The sequence below is a fragment of the Myxocyprinus asiaticus genome, chromosome 32, assembly GCF_019703515.2.
Source record: "Myxocyprinus asiaticus isolate MX2 ecotype Aquarium Trade chromosome 32, UBuf_Myxa_2, whole genome shotgun sequence".
Classification (NCBI taxonomy): domain Eukaryota; kingdom Metazoa; phylum Chordata; class Actinopteri; order Cypriniformes; family Catostomidae; genus Myxocyprinus; species Myxocyprinus asiaticus.
Genome location: NC_059375.1, coordinates 36,716,639 through 36,737,147, shown reverse-complemented (window position 1 = coordinate 36,737,147; position 20,509 = coordinate 36,716,639). Strand labels below are relative to the sequence as shown.

Genomic DNA, 20,509 nt, shown 5'->3' with positions numbered 1-20,509 from the left:
TAGATGCGGAGACATAAAGAGTCAACAGCTTTTGTACAAAATGGCTCTCCATCAACCCATCCATCCATACATGATGTAAAGGTCACAGTGATGGCACTGTGGCATATGATATCACAAGTCATCTAACAGTAAGACAAATAAACTAGTAACCTCATTATATCCATCAATCATTCCTTTCTTCCCTTCCTTCCTTCCACCCTATTGTGAAAGAATAAACTGTGTGAATGCATTTTAAAAAGTGCAGTCATTTCTTTGGGGTCTCTGTAGAAACACTTCTAAAGACACTGCGCAGAAACACCTCTGGCATGCATGTGCTAAAAACCACATTAACATTTAAAAGCAGATGAAGTCAGTCAACCCTGCTGAGACATCCTGCCAATTTTCGCAGAAAAGCTTAAATAATTGAAGGAGAGAGTGTTTAATTCAAAGTTTCCAAAGTGACCGCATAAAGAGCAAGCAACACCAATAGACAGCCTTGGATGGATGATTAAGTTATAGGTCTAAGATCTCAGCAATGTCAAAACAGTTGAGGAAAGTTCGAAGTATGCAAAACTAACAATTAGCATCTCTTCAACACTTATCTTTCTCAAATCTAGGGAAAGAAGATATATGAAGCTATTTTAGCAATATATTGAATATTTAAGATGATTTTAATGGGGTGTCATTATATAAGGTTGTCGATTCAGGAGAATGTAAGCATTAAAACAGTTTATTTACAGTATATGTTATGAATAAATATTCATATATTAAAATGTTTTCGAAAAAGTGGTCCATACCACTTGTACGCTTTATTCCAAGTCTTCGGAGTCCATTTGCTTATTAGGAACAGATCGAAATTTAGATTGTTATTACTTGAAAAACTTGCACTCCTCTTCAGCTATCAAAATTAATTTTCATCTCCCCATGATTTTAAACCAGTATTTGTTTTATTTTTGTTTTATATTTTTGATACACAAGAGATAAAACCATTTTTAAACCTGAACGCGCACACAAAGGAAGATTGTTTGTAAATAACGACATACATTTCAGTCTGTTCCTCACACAAACGTATCGCATTGCTTCAGATAACTTGGAATATAGCGCACGAGTCGTTTGGACTACAGTACTTTTATAGTGTTTAATGATGTTTTTGATTCTTTTGGAAAAGAGCAGGGTAAAAATTCTTCAAAAATGATTTTGTGTTCCATAGGAAAAACAAAAACAAAATGCAGCATATGGGTTTGGAACAACATGAGGGTGAGCAAATAATGACAGAATTTAAATTTTTTGGAGAACTAATCCTTTAAAACTTTAACAACATGCCAAACGCATTGTACGTCCATCCCTTACAGACTCATTTTCGTTTGCACCAAATAAATACATACAAAATGTGCAAGACCATTTCAGAATGGCCAGCCAAGGTGGCGTTCTCCTTAGTGGTTACATCAAGACCAAATTCCTGATGTTTAATGCAGACCTCTGGATTTAACCCAACAGTACACTCTGTCTCACCACAGAAGCTTCCAGTATACCGACAGGCGTGATTCTAACTCAGTAATATCAACACATATGACTGTCATGGGATTAAGAGAGAGAATAGTGCCCTCCATTTATATACACACATTCACACACAACTCTCACTAATTCAGTTGAGCACTTTAGAGCTCAGCATTTCTTTAGCAGTGGTCTTCAGAGTGTTGGGATGATATAACAGCTAGGATGGAGCATGCTGGGACACTGGAGTGGAGTTTGTTTAGTTAACTCCCCTGCTGCGAAGGAATATTCCAGGTTCAATACAAGTTAAGCTCAATCGACAGAATTTGTGGTATAATACTGATTACAACAAAAATTTATTTTGACTTGCCCCTCCTTTTCTTTAAAAAAGCACAAATCTCGGTTACAGTGAGGCACTAACAATGGAAGTGAATGTGGGCCAATCTGTAAACGTTAAAATACTCACCGTTTCAGAAGTATAGCCACAGGACGTAAACCAGGGCTACATACACCTTAGCCAAACACATTTAAAGTGCTCCTATTATGATTTTTAAACGTGCCTAATTTTGTTTTAAAGGTCTCATACAATAGATTTACATGCATCCAAGGTCAAAAACACTTTAATTTGCTCAATTTAAATTGCAGCATTACCTTTTTTTCCCAGTGTCAAAAACGACTCCTTCAATGATCCATTCTAAAGGGTTCATTCTAAACTCCTTTCAGAGAGCCTACTCTGCTCTGATTGGTCAGATGTCCCAGTCTGTTGTGATTGGTCTACCGCTTACAGCGCGTGTCGGAAAGGAAACGGCCACTACCATATCCGAGTTTCAGCTCCGTCTGAAAAAATGTCTGATTTACCTTACCAATTTGAGCCAGAGTCCGATAGTGATACATCAGAAGATCAACCCGAACCACCAAAGCAAGCATGACGAGAACAGGACGTTTCTCTGTGGTAAGTTTATATGTAGTTTGACAATAACGTGAGTTAGCCGGTTAACAGAGGCTAACAGCTAACAGGCTAACAGCCTGCACTGGCTGTACATGTAAACAGACCAGAGGCTATTATTTTGTTACCAAATTATGTAGGTTAGTACAGGAAGTAAGTCTGGAATTACTAACGACTTGTTTCAGGTGTTCAGAATCGGTTCTTTCTTTTGGGAGTCAATAACTCCATATTTCGTGCACTTTGATTTTTGAAACTTTGCAGACTTTTTTTACATTCACAAACAGCTATATAACACACTACATGAAAGGTAATATTTGAAAAACCATAATAGGTGCTCTTTAAACTCGGTTTTTCACAATTCCTGACATTTAATCATAGAAAACATTCCCTGTCTTAGGTCTGTTAGGATCACTACTTTATTTTAAGAATGTGAAATGTCAGAATAATAGTACAGAGTATGATTTATTTCAGCTTTTATTTCTTTCATCACATTCCCAGTGAGTCAGAAGTTTCATACACTTTGTTAGTAATTGGTAGCATTGCCTTTAAATTGTTTAACTTGGGTCAAATGTTTTGGGTAGCCTTCCACAAGCTTCTCACAATAAGTTGTTGGAATTCTGGCCCATTCCTCCAGACAGAACTGATGTAACTCAGTCAGGTTTGTAGGCCTCCTTGCTCGCACTCGCCTTTTTTTTTTTTAACACTTACTTAGTTTAATAATTTTAAATCATAACTTACACTATACATAAGTAATATTGCCATTATATTTATGATGTTAGCCAGAGGGGAACTGGCCCCCACAGTGAGCCTGGTTTCTCCCAATGTTATTTTTCTCCATTAACCAACATCTTATGGAGTTTTGTGTTCCTTGCCACAGTCGCTTTTGGCTTGCTCACTGGGGTTATAAATACAATTATTATTTAATGACTTATTTTTAAACAATTCACAATCGTATTTTATCAAACTACACAATGATGACTCTAAGATATTATAGATATTACAGTTTCATTTTCTGTTAATGCATGATCTTCCGTAAAGCTGCTTTGAAACGATGTGTGTTATATAGTGATAATTTATATAGTTAATTTATAAACGATAATTTATATAGTGAATATTTTTTATAGTAAGAATTATTAATTCTATAATATTATATAATATTATATCACAAGCCTATATAAAAGCATATAAATTAGTGATGTAACAATTTTCTCATGGTTTGGTCTTAATTTTGCCTCACTTTCTACCACATTCATTGCAATACAGAAAACAGATATGCTCAGTTCTGTTGTCATTGTCAAAGACACTGTCAACTTTTAAACTCTATGAGTGTTCAACATTACACTCGCCTAAGGTATGTTCAAAAACATGAGACATATCCACTATTAACTCCAAAACGGAGTTAATCCAGTGATAATTCATAAAGATTTGTTAACCCTCTTTAGCGTTTTGCGGTGAAGTAACGCAGATCACTAATAAGCATTTGCGTAAAGGCGTCTCAACGCAGTTAATGCAGGATAAACTATTATTTTTTACCTGTTATAACTGTTATCATAACAAGCATATATCTCAGTTAAGCTATTCAAATGGGTTTGACAGATTCGCACTAATGAGTGACTTTCAGGTGAGATTGAGTGCACATATTCTTGATTGACAGACCACGCGTGTGTGCACATACTGTTTCTATGATCGCACACAGACTGATCGCCGCTCTCATTAAACATCAGCTATGCTCAGATATTCTTTGTAATTTATTTCATTTGTAACATCATTTTGCAGTTTTTTCCCTCTCTAACTGCGCTGTGCTTCATCAATACAGAGAGCTACAGTTATCTCTGGAAAATGGACACCTCACAATTCATGCACATTTAATAGGCTACTGATAAATATATTTTTGATGATGAAATCATAACGTGGGCCATGTGTTGAGTAGCACAGATGTAAACAATATGGTTGTTAAGATGATGTTAGTGTGATAAAATCGCTTATTAACCTTTTCTGTGTAAAGTTATATCCAATTTTACAACTTCATTCAGGGGCGTTGCTAGACTTCAGTGACATCCGGGGCTTAGCCCACAGGGCATATTAATATATCTCAGAATAGTATAACATATATTTTTTTATTCTATATATATATATATATATATATGACATGGTATGGGCTTGGTCTTGGCAGACTAGATCTGCTCTACGCATGCAGCTGCTTCTTCTACTTGACATGAGTAAATATGCTACTGCTGTTGCACGGAAACCGTGCGCTGCTGCTGCTGCTGACAGAGAAGCATGCTGCTTCTACTGAACAAACATAAAATCCCCCCCATAGGGCAGCTCTAGACAGGTGGTGCTGGGGAGGTGGAGGGAGAAATGCTGCCTGTTACCATGCTGCTGCAGCCATGCCGCTATGATGCATAGGCGGGTTATATATAATTTGATGAGGAAAAAGGGGTTCTGATTGGTTAACGTAGCAATGTGTGCCGGGGTGACCTATCAGCCTGTGACACAGAGTTTCCTAACTGAACTTAATTTGTCATTTCACTAAGGACAGCTCTCGGAGTAATATAACATATATGTTTTATTCTATATATATATATCACATGGTATGGGCTTGGTCATGGCAAACTATATCTGCTCTATGCATGCAGCTGCTGCTGCTAATTGACATGAGTAAATATGCTGCTGCTGTTGCACAGAACCCGTGCGCTGCTGCTGCTGACAGAGAAGCGTGCTGATTCTACTGAACAAACATAAAATTCCCCAAACCACGTTAAAAGAAAATAAATAGACAAGCAAAAAAGGTGATCCCTCCCCACAACAGGCAGCTCTGACCACCAGACATGTGGGCTGCAGTGAGGTGGATTTCAGTCGCGTGTAGCTAGCAGTGTATCCCTAGCGTGTGTTAAAAATGTGTTCCCACTGGGGTTTGTCTAGTTTATCTACTCATTTTATTTACAGAACATTTGCGTTGTTGCAGTGTCCACCCGTAGATACTGCAGTTGCGGCACCTGGGCAGCACATTTGTGCTGCTTGCAGTTCCCCCCCCCTTGGCTTGAGCCAAGTTAGACAAGAATAGCATGGCGCAAGCTGACAGCACACCCTAGCCAGTTTAGGCGATGACTAGCAAGGCACAGCTGACAGCATACCCCAGCAACCACCTGAGCAATTGTTTGATCAACTTAATCCAGAATACATCACTTGAGTATTCAGAATAAATTGAACTGGTCTAAGATATATGCTGCTTTGTCCCTTGAGTAGACATATTTGCTTCACTGCAGCCGAACCATGACACATCATAGGTTATCCATCGACCAGAGTTCTGGTCTCAGGTCCGGAGACATGTGGAGAGAGGGCAGAACTGTTTTAGTTTTGGTTAGGCAATAGGTGATCTTTATTAAAGTACCGAAGTAAATAAGTTAACTCCTTGCTCGGCCCTAAGATGCCACAGTTGCGGCACCTAGACAGCACATTTGCACTGCTTTGCAGTGTCATGAGAGGTTTAGTTGCTCTGCTCTAAGATGCCACAGCTGCGACACCTAGACAGCACATTTGCGCTGCTTGTAGTGTCGTGAGAGGTTTAGTTGCTCGGCCTAAAGACACTGCAGTTGCGGCATCTGAACAGCATGTTGTGCTTAGCAGGCTGAGTATATGACAAGCATAATGAATTATGACTGGACACCACTGATTATGAATTAAGAAGTGTAAGCCACAGAGGGAATATTCTTCTATTTAATATCTTATACTGAACATTAGGTGCGATCATGCAATACAGCCTCAGACCCTGTTGGATACTGATGAATTTGTTACTGCATTACACAAGCGGTATGTCATTCAAAGCTTAGAATGCCTGCCATGCGTGAGTGACCCTAGATGATACATACCGATTGCAAATCGAATGGACAGGAGAATGCTGACTGTGCAAATAAAGTCATCATATCAACAGGATATTATGACATAACTGGTTGTTTAAAATGCCAAAGCATGCAAAATACAGCCTTACGTCCAATTACTGCATGCCTGCTGATTTAGTTTTAATGATAGACTGAAACCGTTTGTGGAAGGAGCTTCCATAATAGTCGGCCTGATATTACCGTGAGAGGGTCTGAACAGTATGTCTCTGGAAGATGCCTAGCAGCAAGGGAAGATTCTAGACAGACACTGAAAAGGTGGAATAGAAGCTGCATCTAAAACAGTGGTTCTCAACCGGGGGTGGGGACCCACTAAGGGGCGTCGGCACACTTCCAGGGGCCTCAAGATCTTTAAAATTATTTAGATAGGAAGATTATTATAATTAAAATATTTATTACATTTTAAAACTACTGAAAATGCTAAAATTAATACTCCCTTCAACATCTTGCTTTAATGAAAAATATACAGTTCTAGACATTCTGGAGTACAAATTATAATGATTAATAGTTTTAGTCTATGTGGATAGTAGTTTCTTTCATTAAAACTTGAAAACAGGCTTTGTCATATCTTATAATAATATAATACCCTACATAGAAGGCCTTTGAATATTTCTCTGACAGTGGTGGGCCTTAAGTCAAAGGGTGGAGAACCACTGATCAAAATATATTCAGGTACATTTTCAAACAGATTAATGGTATTCAGTGGGCATGCATGCATTTAATTACACTGCAACAACTGAGATGCCATTATGCTTTAAAATATAAAATCAAATATGCTTGTATGATCGGGTTACGTCCGCTCCAGAGACGGAGAGTGAACTAACCTTTGTAGCCTCGAGAGCTCTCTCCATGAGGGTGGTGTTATTTCCCTTGAAACAAGCATAAAACATATTAAGCTCATCCGGGAGAGAGGCAACGGTGTTCACAGCAGAGTTTTTATTCCCTCTGAAGGCTGTGATGATATTAATTCCCTGCCACATGCTTCTTGAGTCGGAGGTGTTGAACTGTCCTTCAATCTTGTCCCTGTACTGGCGTTTGGCTGCTCTGATGGTTTTGCGGAGGGCATAACTCGCTTGTTTGTGCTCCTCCGCGTTCCCGGAATTAAAAGCAGAGGTCCGTGCTTTAAGGGTGGCATGAACATCTGCGTTAATCCATGGTTTCTGTTTGGGGTAGATCCGTATTGTTTTGGTCGGCACTACATCATCTATGCACTTCCTGATGAAACATGTTATAGTATCTGTGTACACCTCGATGTCGTCATCAGAGGTGGACCGGAACATCTCCCAGTCCACGTGATCAAAACAGTCTTGTAGTGTAGAATCTGATTGGTCTGACCAGCACTGGATCGTTCTCAGGGCGAGTGCTTCCTGTTTCAGTTTCTGCCTGTAAGCGGGCAGAAGCAGAAAGGAAGAGCGGTCCAATTTACCAAATGGTGGGTGGGGGAGGGATTTGTAGCCATCTTGAAAGGAAGAGTAGCAATGGTCCAAAACCTGGTCCCCTCGTGTGTTACATCTGATATGCTAGAAGTATTTTGGTGTGAATGATCTGAAGTTGGCTTTGTTAAAGTCCCCGGTCACAATGAATGAGGCCTCAGGATGCACAGTTTCCTGCTTACTTATACTCCCATTCAGTTCCTTGAGTGTGTCATGTGTCGGCTTGTGGGGGGATGTATACAGCTGTGATAATGACCGATCAGGAATTCCAGATCAGCAGAGCAGAAAGACTTGTACATACCTCTGATCACACCAGGATTTGTTGATCGTAAAACATATACCACCTCCTCTGCTTTTACCTGAGAGGTCTTTCATTCTGTCTGCTCGGTGCACTGAGAACCCCACGGGTTCGATGGCTGAGACCGGAACCTCCGCAGACATCCAAGTTTCTGTAAGGCAGATAATGCAGCAGTCCCTTGTTTCTCATTGGAAAGATATCCGTGCTCTCAGCTCACAGAACAGAGCTCTCCTTCCCCTTTTCCAGCGATGCTTCCAAGGCCGGGCAGCAAAGATAAAGGGCTCCGCTGTCATGTTTGAAAACAGCGGGTCGACAACGAGGAATTTAAAGTCTGGTTTTCGGTGTGCGATTGAAGAGCCAATGTCCAAAATTGTTTGTCTATCGTAGACAAAGCAGCCGACATCCAAGATGAAAAACATAAGAATTGTAGACAAAACAAACAAAAACTGCAACACTGGGTAGGAGCTCGCAGCGCAGCAGCCATACTCGGTGCCATCTTGCATGATATGACCAATAAATGGATCAAACACGTTTTTAATTTAAATTGCGGATCAAAGCGAAAATTACAACTTGTCGGCTCATTTGTTCATTGTGCAGAAAATAACGCTAACGATAAAATCAAATTAACAATTTAAATGTGCAATTGTTATTTATCATAATATTTTGAGAATGAAGTAAAAAATATGAGAAGAAATTAGAATTAGTATGAGATTAAAGTTGAAATATTTCGAGAATAAATCGAAAGGAAAGTGATGTGGTCTGGGTCTTTACATACAACAATTGCTTGAAGTGGAAGAAAAAAGGTGCAGGCACTCTCCTTATTAGTATTAAACTATTTATTTATTTTTATTTATTTTTTTTGGTAAATAAATGATACTGAGAGATTGTTTTTGTTCACAACATATGTTTATTTAAAAATAAATAGATAATCTTGAGGTTTTACAGCAGGGCTCTTCAACTACTTTCTTGCGGTGGCCAGATTATACAGATGAAAACTCAACTGGACCATGTTGACAAGCACTGTATAAGCGGCGTACTCTTTACCCCTGTATACATGCAGATCGGTCAGTAAGCAGCTTTCTCCGCAGCAACATAATTTCCCCGCGACACTTATGTAAATAACAAACACGGTATGCGAGGAAGACTTCACTATTTAATCCTCTGTTGCTTCACTTTATTTCCAGATATTACAGAGCTGTTGCTGTGTTTGTTTCCTTAACTTTATATTGCGACCTGCAACGGAATTGCCTTCAATAGTGGGGTTTTCCCTCTAACATAAAACTCCAGGATTCCCACATTGTGCGAGCGCATATACGCGAACGTGAGGGATCGTCTATATTTTACAGTGGTGTTTATAAATGGGTTTAATTTATAATGTATGTGCTTTTCCCACTGTACTCTCAGAAATGTTTTGTTGACTTGTTGTTGGGCTCCATCCAATGACGTTTGTTATTCGGTCTGTTCCACGCACATGCGCACTCCCCAAAAACCTGTTAGAACGCTGCTTATGTGTTTACATAGCCACATAAGCAGCTTTCTCTGGGAGAAACCTAGGTGTATTAAAATGCTTTCTCTTAATCCCTTAAGCGGCGTAAGGAAATCAGCGTTCTCGTTTAGCTACATGATGTTTCAGAATGTCGCTTTCTGCAAAAACCCTGGAATAAACCGTTTTCTTAAGTGCATGTAAACGTGGTTATTGCTGTCACCGTTCAGCCACCATTCACTTTATGTTGACGTAACAAAGGCTGTTCAGACCAAACAATTACACACATCATCTTTGAGTTATTTAAATTGTCCTTTAGCATTATAATAGTTCAGCTATGGGTAAACTTTTGAAATTTTAAATGATCCAAATGCTACAATGAACTCCTCTATTAAGTAGAAAGAATTTAAGCCATCTTGAGGGCTAGTTGTTTTAGAGGTGAATACAAATCGGTCTTAATGGGCGATGGAGGCAAAGAACTAAACAGTGTCTCCCTCATCCCAGAGGTCAAAAGGCCGTCTCGGTATGTCCAGGCTTATTCATGCTCATTTCACACAGTCAAACTGTGAGTGTTCCCACAACCCCTCCTCTAATGCAGAACTGGCGGACAATGTGACCCAAACAAAACCATAGTGTTTCTATTGCCTGTCAGAGGTCTGGTGTTTAGAAAGGAATGCAGACCACTCTCTGCATCAGAGCACTCCAGCGTTACCCCAAGTGACCCAATTAATCATCTTATTTATCGAGCAAGAGAATATACACGAAAACTGCCACTATCGAACCTGTCCAAGGAAGAAATTGAGAGCAAATAAGAGTGTGAGAGAGAAAGAGACAAAGTTCACCCTTTACTCGGTAGCTTAAAGGAATAGTTCAATGTCATCATTTGTCAAGGATCATTATGCTACACACAGCCAGGAACAGCAAAGTATAAAAGACTTCCCCACATTTTACTCTTAACTCTGAAAATCCAATAGACATTATTAAAGTGTGTATAGGCAATCATGTGCTTTGATTATTCATCTGTCTGACATCAGAGCTTTTTTGAAAGTCCATTTCAATAAATGCTTTTAAGTTTTGAGTTCTGAATGATACAGTATGCTTTTATAATACATAAGCTCTTTTATCTAAAAAAGATCAAGGAAATGTTATTCCTTGTAGTATGAACTTTTTTGGAGGGTGGGGGGTGCTTAAGTACTAGAAGTAAGAAAAGTGAGAGAGATAGAGAGAGAGAGAGAGAGAGAGAGAGAGAGAGAGAACAAGATGGAAAGAAAAGAGGTGGAGACAGAATGAGGAAGAAATGTCAGCCAGAAGTGATCAGCTCATTTGCCAAGGGGGATTTCGCTTGTTTTTGCCATGCTGATGAAACGCTGTCTTTTCCATCATTCATTTTAACACAGTGTGACAGATGACAACAAAGCCAAAAACCTTTAATTTGTATGTACAAGGATCAGGAATGTGCACCACTGAGAATTGAATTGAGAATTCAAAATGTCAATTAAATGCAATTAGGTAGCAAAACAGAACGCAGAATCATAATTTGAATTTAAGGAAGCGAAAGGGTACCTTTTGTTAATACATGTATTTTTGCAGTATGAATTACCTATACAAAGGTTATCATACACTTTAGTTTGTACAATTATTTAATAATTACTGTTTGAAATGCCTCCTATATTTCATTCATGTATATTTATGTTATATGAACACAATGTGCAAGATATTTTGTGGTGCTGTATAGCAAAACTTAAATATGTGTTAATCCTTTTGATAGTTTTATTTAATTACGTCATCAATAAAGAAATGTTCCAGGTTCAATACAAGTTGAGATCAATTGACAGCATGTGCGGCATAAAGTTGATTACCACAAAAAAAATGTTTTGACTCATCCCTTGTTTACTGTGAAAAAAAGCACTAACTGTAAGGCACTTACAATGAAAGTAAATGGGACCAGTCCATAAAAATAGACATACACTCAGTTTAAAAAGTATTGCCACATGACTTTAACATTATGTGTTAACATAATTTCAGTCATGTCAACTCTCGGAAAGATTTAGCATGTTAATGTGGGTATGATATGTTGATAGGATATTTGTCTTGGTGGACTAGATCTGCTACGCTGCTGCTGTTGCTGCAGCAGAGCAAGTATGGAGACTTGCTACTGCTAGAATATATACAGACATACTGAGTTAGCACAATTAGACAAAACGCAAGACATGCTGCATTGAGCATACAGGACATGCTTCTATACAAATAAACATACATACATCCCCAAGTAGCAGATCTAGACCTTTGAAGCTGGGGTGGAGGAGGGTTTCAGAGAAAAATTCTCGCAGCAGTCAAAACGGTTTATCTGCAAAACTGAGCTATTTAAATGATAGACAAAGAGAGAGACACGCAAGTTGATTGGCTACCCGATTACATGTCCACGAACCAATCAGCTTACACCATGCGAGCGAGCGTCACATGTGAGTGGGCTGATTGGCTAACAGAAAACAAGTTCAAAGAACCTATCAGCTTGCGCCACATAGAGTCGATTGCCCAACTCCTCCAGGGACAGACAGATAGGAATATCTACAATGAACATATAACCACATCATTTTCCCATACATTTTACACAAACTTGAATGCTCAACTACACTACCAGCATCCTGCAGAGCAGGTTAATACTCCCAACATGAGAATAGTGGGCATACGTACCAGCAGATGAGCCCTGCAGCAACAGCAGCCCAAGTGACACAGCAAGAGTTGGACTTCTTACTCTCCTCTTCCTCTTCATCTTTCCGACAGCAGCAAAGGCAGCTCAGGTAGATTGCCAGACACAGCAGGTTTACACCAAGCCCAGCTGCTGCTACACAACTCAAGAAGATGAGCGACTGAAAGAGAGAAACAGAGAGAGAGAGAGAGAGAGAGAGAGAGAGAGAGAGAGAGAGAGAGAGAGAGAGAGAGAGAAGGCATGAGTTTCTTAGTTAAAAAAGACAAAATGGGAAACTATTATACTTACTACTATATTACTTGCAATGAAAATATTATAATATGTATCTTGTACTAATATGTACAACTACTATGTAGACAGTCTAAAACACAACAGTCCCCCCCCCCCCCAAGTCCAACCAAACCATTTAAAAAACAAAGGTGCAAAATTAAGGCATACCAACCTGGTCACATGACAAGTCATAATAATAGTACGAGATGGCGAATTAGAAAGAAATTAAACAAGCTGGCTTGTACAAAAAAAAAAAAAAAAATATGACTTTTAGTTTAACCCCTAACCTAATCATTAAGTGTAACCTCTTACTCAAACCCTAAACCTAAAAACCTGGTCAGGTAAGACACATTGCTGTTTATACCTGGTAGCTAAATGTGTCTCCTGTGACCACTTGTGTTCAGATTTGGAGGGGAAGGGTCTCTGATTCCATGACGACATACATAAATCAAATAGTTCGTGCATGATATTAAAGCGCAACCAAGTCTGAAAAGACAAAGAAAGTGCAAAAAAATACAAAATAAATAAATGGCACACTGTTTCTGTGTGTATATGTGTATGTGTGTGTATGTGTGTGTGTGGGGGGGGGGGGGGGGGGGTGTACATATGTCCCCCTGTCTCTACAAACATTTACATAAAAACATGGTTTCAATTGAAGTTCCCAACTGTACTGCCTGTGACCTTGTACTCTAACTCAGGATTCTCGTAGATGAAACCGGAATGAAGTCATGACCTCCTGAGATGCTTTTCGAGTACAGAGAGTGCATTACTGATAAGACAGAGTTTTTTTTTCCCAGTTACAACACTCTGTGATAGAACATTACTGAGTTCCAGTTGATATATCTAGAGCTAATTTTGTCCCACACCAGCTTTAAATGGGGACAAGGTAGTGTGCTGCTCTGTCAGTGTTTAGTCCTGTGACACACACACACACACACACACACACACACACACACACACACACACACACACACACATACACACACCATCAAACCAACTGCAAACACGCACCCAATCTAATGCCACTGGTTGACCCAATGTCAGTATGTCAGGCTGGTGAAATCAACCTAAGAATGGCTTAGTTATAGTTGTCTTAGGAATGGATAGGAGAAAGTATTTTACAAATATAGCTGCAAGCAGTAATTACCAGGATTCAAGCAGCATAGGGCCTTTAAGAGCATGTGCTACTAGATTTTAAAAATTATTCTGATAGCCCATAAGCATCTAAAATAGAGATAAAGCAATATAATTTTTTGCACTCTCAGGTAAACAACCATGATTTAGTGATTCTTTTTTTTACATGTCTGACTGTTATAGCGCCACCTATTGTCCGATCCACACCAAATTGTGCATGCATCTTTGGAAACAAGTTTAATTTGTGTACTAAATTTGATTCCAATTGGACCCTTGTTTAGGAGTTATTGGGTTTTGGGTAAACTAAGCCACACCCGTATGTTTAAATTACCCTATTATAACTATTCTAAATAAAAATCTTCTATGTTTTTTTAATTTTTTATAATTATTTATCTATTGTACAACACTGGTTTTGTTGAGTTTGAGTGAAAAACCTAGGACTAGTTCACAAAAATATATATATATATTTTTTAAAATAATCTCAAATACTTAACAGTTTGATTGACACCTATGGTTCTTGAGGCAAAGTTGTTCAGAATGAGGAGATCTATCATACGATATGAATAACATGTTTCCGTGTGAAACATTGCAGAATAACCACCCATTCACACACATAGCGCCACCTATTGTCCAATCTCAACCAAATTTTGGATTCTTTTTCAAAATGATATTTCACATATGCATACAAAGTTTGATGAAATTAGGATTTTTCATGTAGGATTTATTGGCTTTTGCGTAATCTAGGCCACACCCATATGTTTAAATTACTCTGTTATAGCCACGCCAAATAAAAAGTTCAACTTTTTATTTTTTTTATTGATCTAGACTGTCCAAATATTCTTCCTGTACAGGATTTGTTGATCTCACATAAAAAACCTTGGACTAGTTCGCAAAAGTAGTCCTTTTAAATAATATAAAATATTTAATGAACGATTTTATTGACAACAATGGTCCTTGAGGCAAAGTTGTTCAAAAAGTGGAGATCCATCATAATATTTGTCTATCGTGTGTCTGTGTGACACCACATAATATTCAGTGATTTAAGCACATGTAAAATGTGATAGGGCCTACTGATTTTTATTTATTTTATTTTTTTCACATTTTGCACAGACCTCTTGGGCTAAGAGTCAATATGTCCACTGGGTTTCGTTCCGATCAGCCTTTGTTAACCTTGTCTAAAAGCTGATTGGTCAATGGTGGTCATGTTTTTCGAGATATGCAACTATCCTGATAGAACTTGATGGCACCTTGGACAAAGACACTGCATGCTAAATTACAGGTCGATCAGACCAATGGCTCCTTAGTTAGAGCCATTTTTAGGTTTTAAATTGTTTATAGTGCCACCAAATGGCCGAGGTGCACAAATTTTTTTGTCCTCAGAATGACCCCATACAGTACATACATTTCCAGAGTTTTGTGAAAATATCTCATATCGTTCAAGAGTTATAGGCATTTGTGTAAAAGTGACTTTGCATGCTTCGTTTTGGCATACCATTGCGATGATCAATCGAAAGTAGAAACTTTTTTGATAATTATTGATAATGGGACTCCAGAGATTATTTCTGCATTGGTTTGGTTCCATTTGGGTGAAGGGCCAAGGACTAGTTACTACTAAGTATGTACTAACATTCCCTAAAGTTTCAAGACTCTAGGCCTTACGGTTTTGTCTGCACGATCAGTTTTAGGGTAGAAAAATAATAATAATAAAAATCCTCCTAAAAATCTTAGCAAATACAATAGGGTTTCAGCACTTTGTGCTTGAACCTCTAATTACACACTTCACCTATAAAGAAAACCTTAAACTAGGCAGGCAACTATTAATTTTAAGCAGCAACTTTGGAAAAAAATATGCAAAAATGATGGGGCACCACAATTACAATACAAAGTCTCACTCACATACACACACCATGCCATTTCCCATCTTACTCTCTGCCCCAGAGGGGATGTAGAAAGTAGGACAGCTATAGCAGGCAGCTCAGTGTGTCTACTTCCTACATCACCATCACTGGTTTTTGCATTGTCTTTGCCTCTCTTGGTTACATACAACATGCTCTATCTTTCATCCTGTGGGTGGTCATCCTTAGACATCTGTTTCACTGCCATTTATTAATTTGAACACTAATGAGTCAGCCTGTCTATTCCATTTACAACTGCGCTGACTGTGAGAGAGGAACTAGTTACAAACCACAATAGGAAAAAAAAAATGGACCACTTTATTAAATTCCCCCCCCCCCCACTTCAGGCCCACATGTAATCTGTGACCACAGAACACAAAGAATTTGAATAAATGTCTTTCCCAAAGTTGTACGCATCCCCACCCCTGCATGCTTGTTTATTAAATATTTTGGCTATTTTGATTATGCTTTTATCTACCAATAAGTGTGTAGTAATCTTAAAATCTGTAACAAATTTCTCCAGATTTAAATCCATTACGCAGTATTGCGAAGATTTCCCCCAAGATCAGCACAGAAAATGCAAGAAAAGTCAGCAGATTTCTTCTGGCCTTATTTATAACTAATGGTTCGACCAATACAAGTTTATCAATGGGTGATGCCGACACAAATATGTACATTTTGAATGGCCGATATACAAAAGAGCAAAGGATAATGGCCAGGTCGATGAATTGGCCAATATTTAGACAATTCAAGATTATCTGCACCAGCCGATAATAGTACCTGCTTAGCCAATTAAAACAAAATGCTAGTTCTCCCTTGTGTCAGTTGGTAAGGACAGCCTTATCAATAGATAAAAGAAAATAAATACAAATAAAAAAAACTCTGTTTGCAAATATTTTTTGGGAAATTAAATTTAATATGTCATAAATATTGTGTAACATAAGTGTTTGTTTAAAGTCATACATTTTATGTACATCTCATTTATCATCATTATATTGAATTATTTATAATACATTGTCATTTGTTTAGCCACCCAGTACATTAGATATCACTATAGGCTATTGTAAAACCCATTTGTCAATTACTATAACATGTAATTTAACGGTAGCTATTAAGAAATGCTAAAAATTAATGACATTAAATAAACATTAATTTTGCTCGATATTTACCCTTTTTTTTGCATCAAAATGGCCAAATAGTTGGCCGATGTATCAGTCTTTCACAAATTATAACCAATTATAACCAAATCTCAGGTGTTTAAACACTAAGTAAGATGAAACTCTTATTTCAGTTGTATTATCTAAACCCCTCCTCCACCTCTGAGGATGGAGAATTCCCCCTCAGGCCTTTGTGAAGGACAAATAGGGGTTGATGAAGGTAGTCTGATGAGGAAGTGGGGGGAGGGGGTACACACACTGCCACAAATAGTGGGGTAGATATCAGGGAAGCTGTGTGTGTTTGTGGGAGGGTGCTATTAAGCACAATGAGGGGAGCAGTTGGTGTGTAAACAGAGGGGGAAGAATGGCATAATGTAATGCTTTTGTTGGCGAAAAAATAAAATAACTCATACACATAGCATAGCAACCTCCAAGTTTCTGATGCCCTTGTAGTTAAGTCCTTGGACAAAGTGAATGACAAATTATCATAGACTATTTTAATGAAGCAGCATGTGACTAAATGGCTGGAATTACCCAGACCAAATCACATGATCTCCCTAAACTACAAGAAACTTCTGTTTGATGGGAAATGCAAGAGATTAGGGGTTGGCAACCAAAATCTTATATCACAGTACAAGTAATTGTGTGTGTTTGTGAGTGTGTACACTCACTGAGCACTTTATTAGGTACACCTGTACACCTACTTATTCATGTGATTATGTAATCAGCCAATCGTGGCAGCAGTGCAATTCATAGAATCATTCAGAAACGGGTCAGGAGCTTTAGTTAAAGGATTAGTTCAACCAAAAATAAAATTCAGCCATTGTTTACTCACCCCTGTGATGTTATAACTTTAGGTTACTTACGTAACCCCAGTTCTCTGAAAACAGGAGTGAGGTATCTTACTATGGGAATTCGCCTCAGCAATGACACCACGTCTGTCAGCTGACAGACCAATCACAGCAGTTATAAGGGAGCCCCACCCTCCTATATAAGACACCGCCGCAGGTCTTCTTCATTCTCCGCATATCTCTTCTCTGTGCAACTGCAAGGAGGGAAGTGAGGTGAGATACCTCACTCCTGTTATCAGAGAATTGGGGTTATGTGAGTAACCTAAAGTACTCTTTTTAACATTCATTTGGTATCTCACTATGGGATATAGCCAACTCCCGTATTGCAGATATGCTGTCCGAAGCAGACCATCAACCGGCTTGTAATTTCCAATGTACACCCACCTAATCAATTTGCAAAGAATGGATGGGGGGGGGGTACAAAAAGTGGCAGCGGGGGCGTGGTCAAGCGTCTCTCCGTAGAGAGAGAAAGCGGTAAGGGCGCTTGCACCTGAGCTAGATTATGTCTAACACCTGTCTCTAATTACAGTGAGCACAGGGTGAGCGGCATAAAAGAGTCACACCGCCAGCAGACGAGAGAGAGAGCCTGGGTCCCCAGAGTTATGATTGTGAAGCTGAGAGTTTATTATAGTGAAGTTGCAGAGATTATTACTGTGACACGGAAGAATTTATTATTGTAAAGCTGAGATCAGTGTGGTCATTAAAAGCCTAACCTGCAAGTAGAGCAAACTGCCTCCCGCCTCCTCCTTTCCACGGAACCCCTACACAAAATAACACACTTGTGCTTCACTGTGTTATTGTTGATTTGTGTGTGCTATTTTTACACATTGGACCCACACCAAGGACTGAATGAGCCAATGACAGCTCTATAACATCCAGTATTTAAAATCAGACAAAAGTGTGAGGCAACACCCAATTTGCAGCTGCACATATGTCCTGGACTGAAATGCCCTTAAACAGCACCCACGCCATGCCTCTGGTAGAATGAGCTCTCAAGCCCTCTGGAGGTCGCAACCCCCGACTATTATAACTTAATATAATAGCTTCCAATACCCAATGCGACAAGCGCTGTCATGATATGGGTCTGCCTTTACGAGAATCAGCCCAAGAAACAAAAATCTCATTAATCTTCCTCAATGCCTTAGTTATCTCCACGTACAAACGTTGAGTATGAACTGGACAGCTGTTCATCCTCCGACGAGGAAAACGGTGGCAGATGAAAAGCCAGCAAGTCCACCGGCTTACAACTGAGTGCAGAGTCGCTCAACTTAGGCATAAAGACTGGATTCGTTTTAAGAGTCACTCTCGACAAATCCACTGCAAAGCGCAGACAAGAGTGTACCGACAAAGCATGGAGTTCACTAATTCGCTTCACGGTCTTCAGAGCCAGTAACAAAGCTGCCTTTAGTGAAAGGAGCTTCAATTCCATATTTTCAACTAGTGTTGCAACTAACGATTATTTTGATAATCGATTAATCTAACTATTATTGGAACAATTATTCGACTATTTGACTATTATTGCAACGATTATTCATTAGCTCTCAACCGATTATTCAGCTTGTGCACCGATTTAAAAGGTTGTATTAAAAGTGCTTACGAACAATAAAGAGGACAAAATCGTCTTAAATACCTCTAAATGACAATCACTGAATTAAAGGGAAAAAAATACTTAAGTTTAATTCAGTAAAGAAATTCACTGCAAAAATCCTATAGTTATCAAGTGTTTTTGTCTTGTTTTCCATTTAAAATGGTCTAAAAATCCTTAAAACAAGATACATTTACTTTACAATCAACATATAAGATATTTAGACTTGCATTAAGAGAATGTATCTTAAATATAAGTGTATTTTGTATATACAGTGCATCCAGAAAGTATTCACAGCGCTTCACTTTTTCCACATTATGTTATGTTACAGCCTTATTCCAAAATGGATTAAATTCATTATTTTCCTCAAAATTCTACAAACAATACCCCATAATGACAACATGAAAGAAGTTTGTTTGAAATCTTTGCAAATTTATTAAAAATAAAAAACGAAAAAAAAATCACATACATAAGTATTCACAGCCTTTGCCATGACACTCAAAATTGAGCTCAGGTGCATCCTGTTTCCACTGATCATCCTTGAGATGTTTCTACAACTTGATTGGAGTCCACCTGTGATAAATGTAGTTGATTGGACATGATTTGGAAAGGCACACACCTGTCTATATAAGGTCCCACAGTTAACATTGCATGTCAGAGCACAAACCAAGCCATGAAGTCCAAGGAATTGTCTGTAGACCTCAGAGACAGAATTGTATCGAGGCACAGATCTGGGGAAGGGTACAGAAAAATTTCTGCAGCATTGAAGGTCCCAATGAGCACAGTGGCCTCCATCATCCGTAAATGGAAGAAGTTTGGAACCACCAGGACTCTTCCTAGAGCTGGCCGCCTGGCCAAACTGAGCGATCGGGGGAGAAGGGCCTTAGTCAGGGAGGTGACCAAGAACCCGATGGTCACTCTGACAGAGCTCCAGCATTTCTCTGTGGAGAGAGGAGAACCTTCCAGAAGAACAACCATCTCTGCAGCACTCCACCAATCAGGCCTGTATGGTAGAGTGGCCAGACGGAAGCCACTCCTCAGTAAAAGGCACATGACAGCCCGCCTGGAGGACTCTCAGACCTTGAGAAACAAAATTCTCTGGTCTGATGAAACAAAGATTGAACTCTTCGGCCTGAATGCAAGCATCATGTCTGGAGGAAACCAGGCACCGCTCATCACCTGGCCAATACCATCCCTACAATGAAGCATGGTGGTGGCCGCATCATGCTGTGGGGATGTTTTTCAGCGGCAGGAACTGGGAGACTAGTCAGGATCGAGGGAAAGATGAATGCAGCAATATACAGAGACATCCTTGATTAAAACCTGCTCCAGAGCGCTCTGGACCTCAGACTGGGGCGAAGGTTCATCTTCCAAC

General features: G+C 39.1%; 2 protein-coding genes across 5 annotated transcripts in view; one reads left to right on the top strand and one right to left on the bottom strand.

The window, feature by feature from the left end:
* Positions 1-20,509, top strand: part of LOC127423658 (uncharacterized) — a 622,288-nt gene that overhangs the window by 55,094 nt on the left and 546,685 nt on the right. The window lies entirely within an intron of this gene.
* The window catches only part of LOC127423652 (protein tweety homolog 2-like), a 107,000-nt gene that overhangs the window by 55,072 nt on the left and 31,419 nt on the right, over positions 1-20,509 (bottom strand). For all 4 annotated transcript variants that reach the window (XM_051668154.1, XM_051668156.1, XM_051668155.1 and 1 more), the window contains exon 2: positions 12,227-12,402. In XM_051668154.1, coding sequence (XP_051524114.1) covers positions 12,227-12,402 — 176 coding nt within the window. The remainder of the gene's footprint in view (positions 1-12,226; positions 12,403-20,509) is intronic.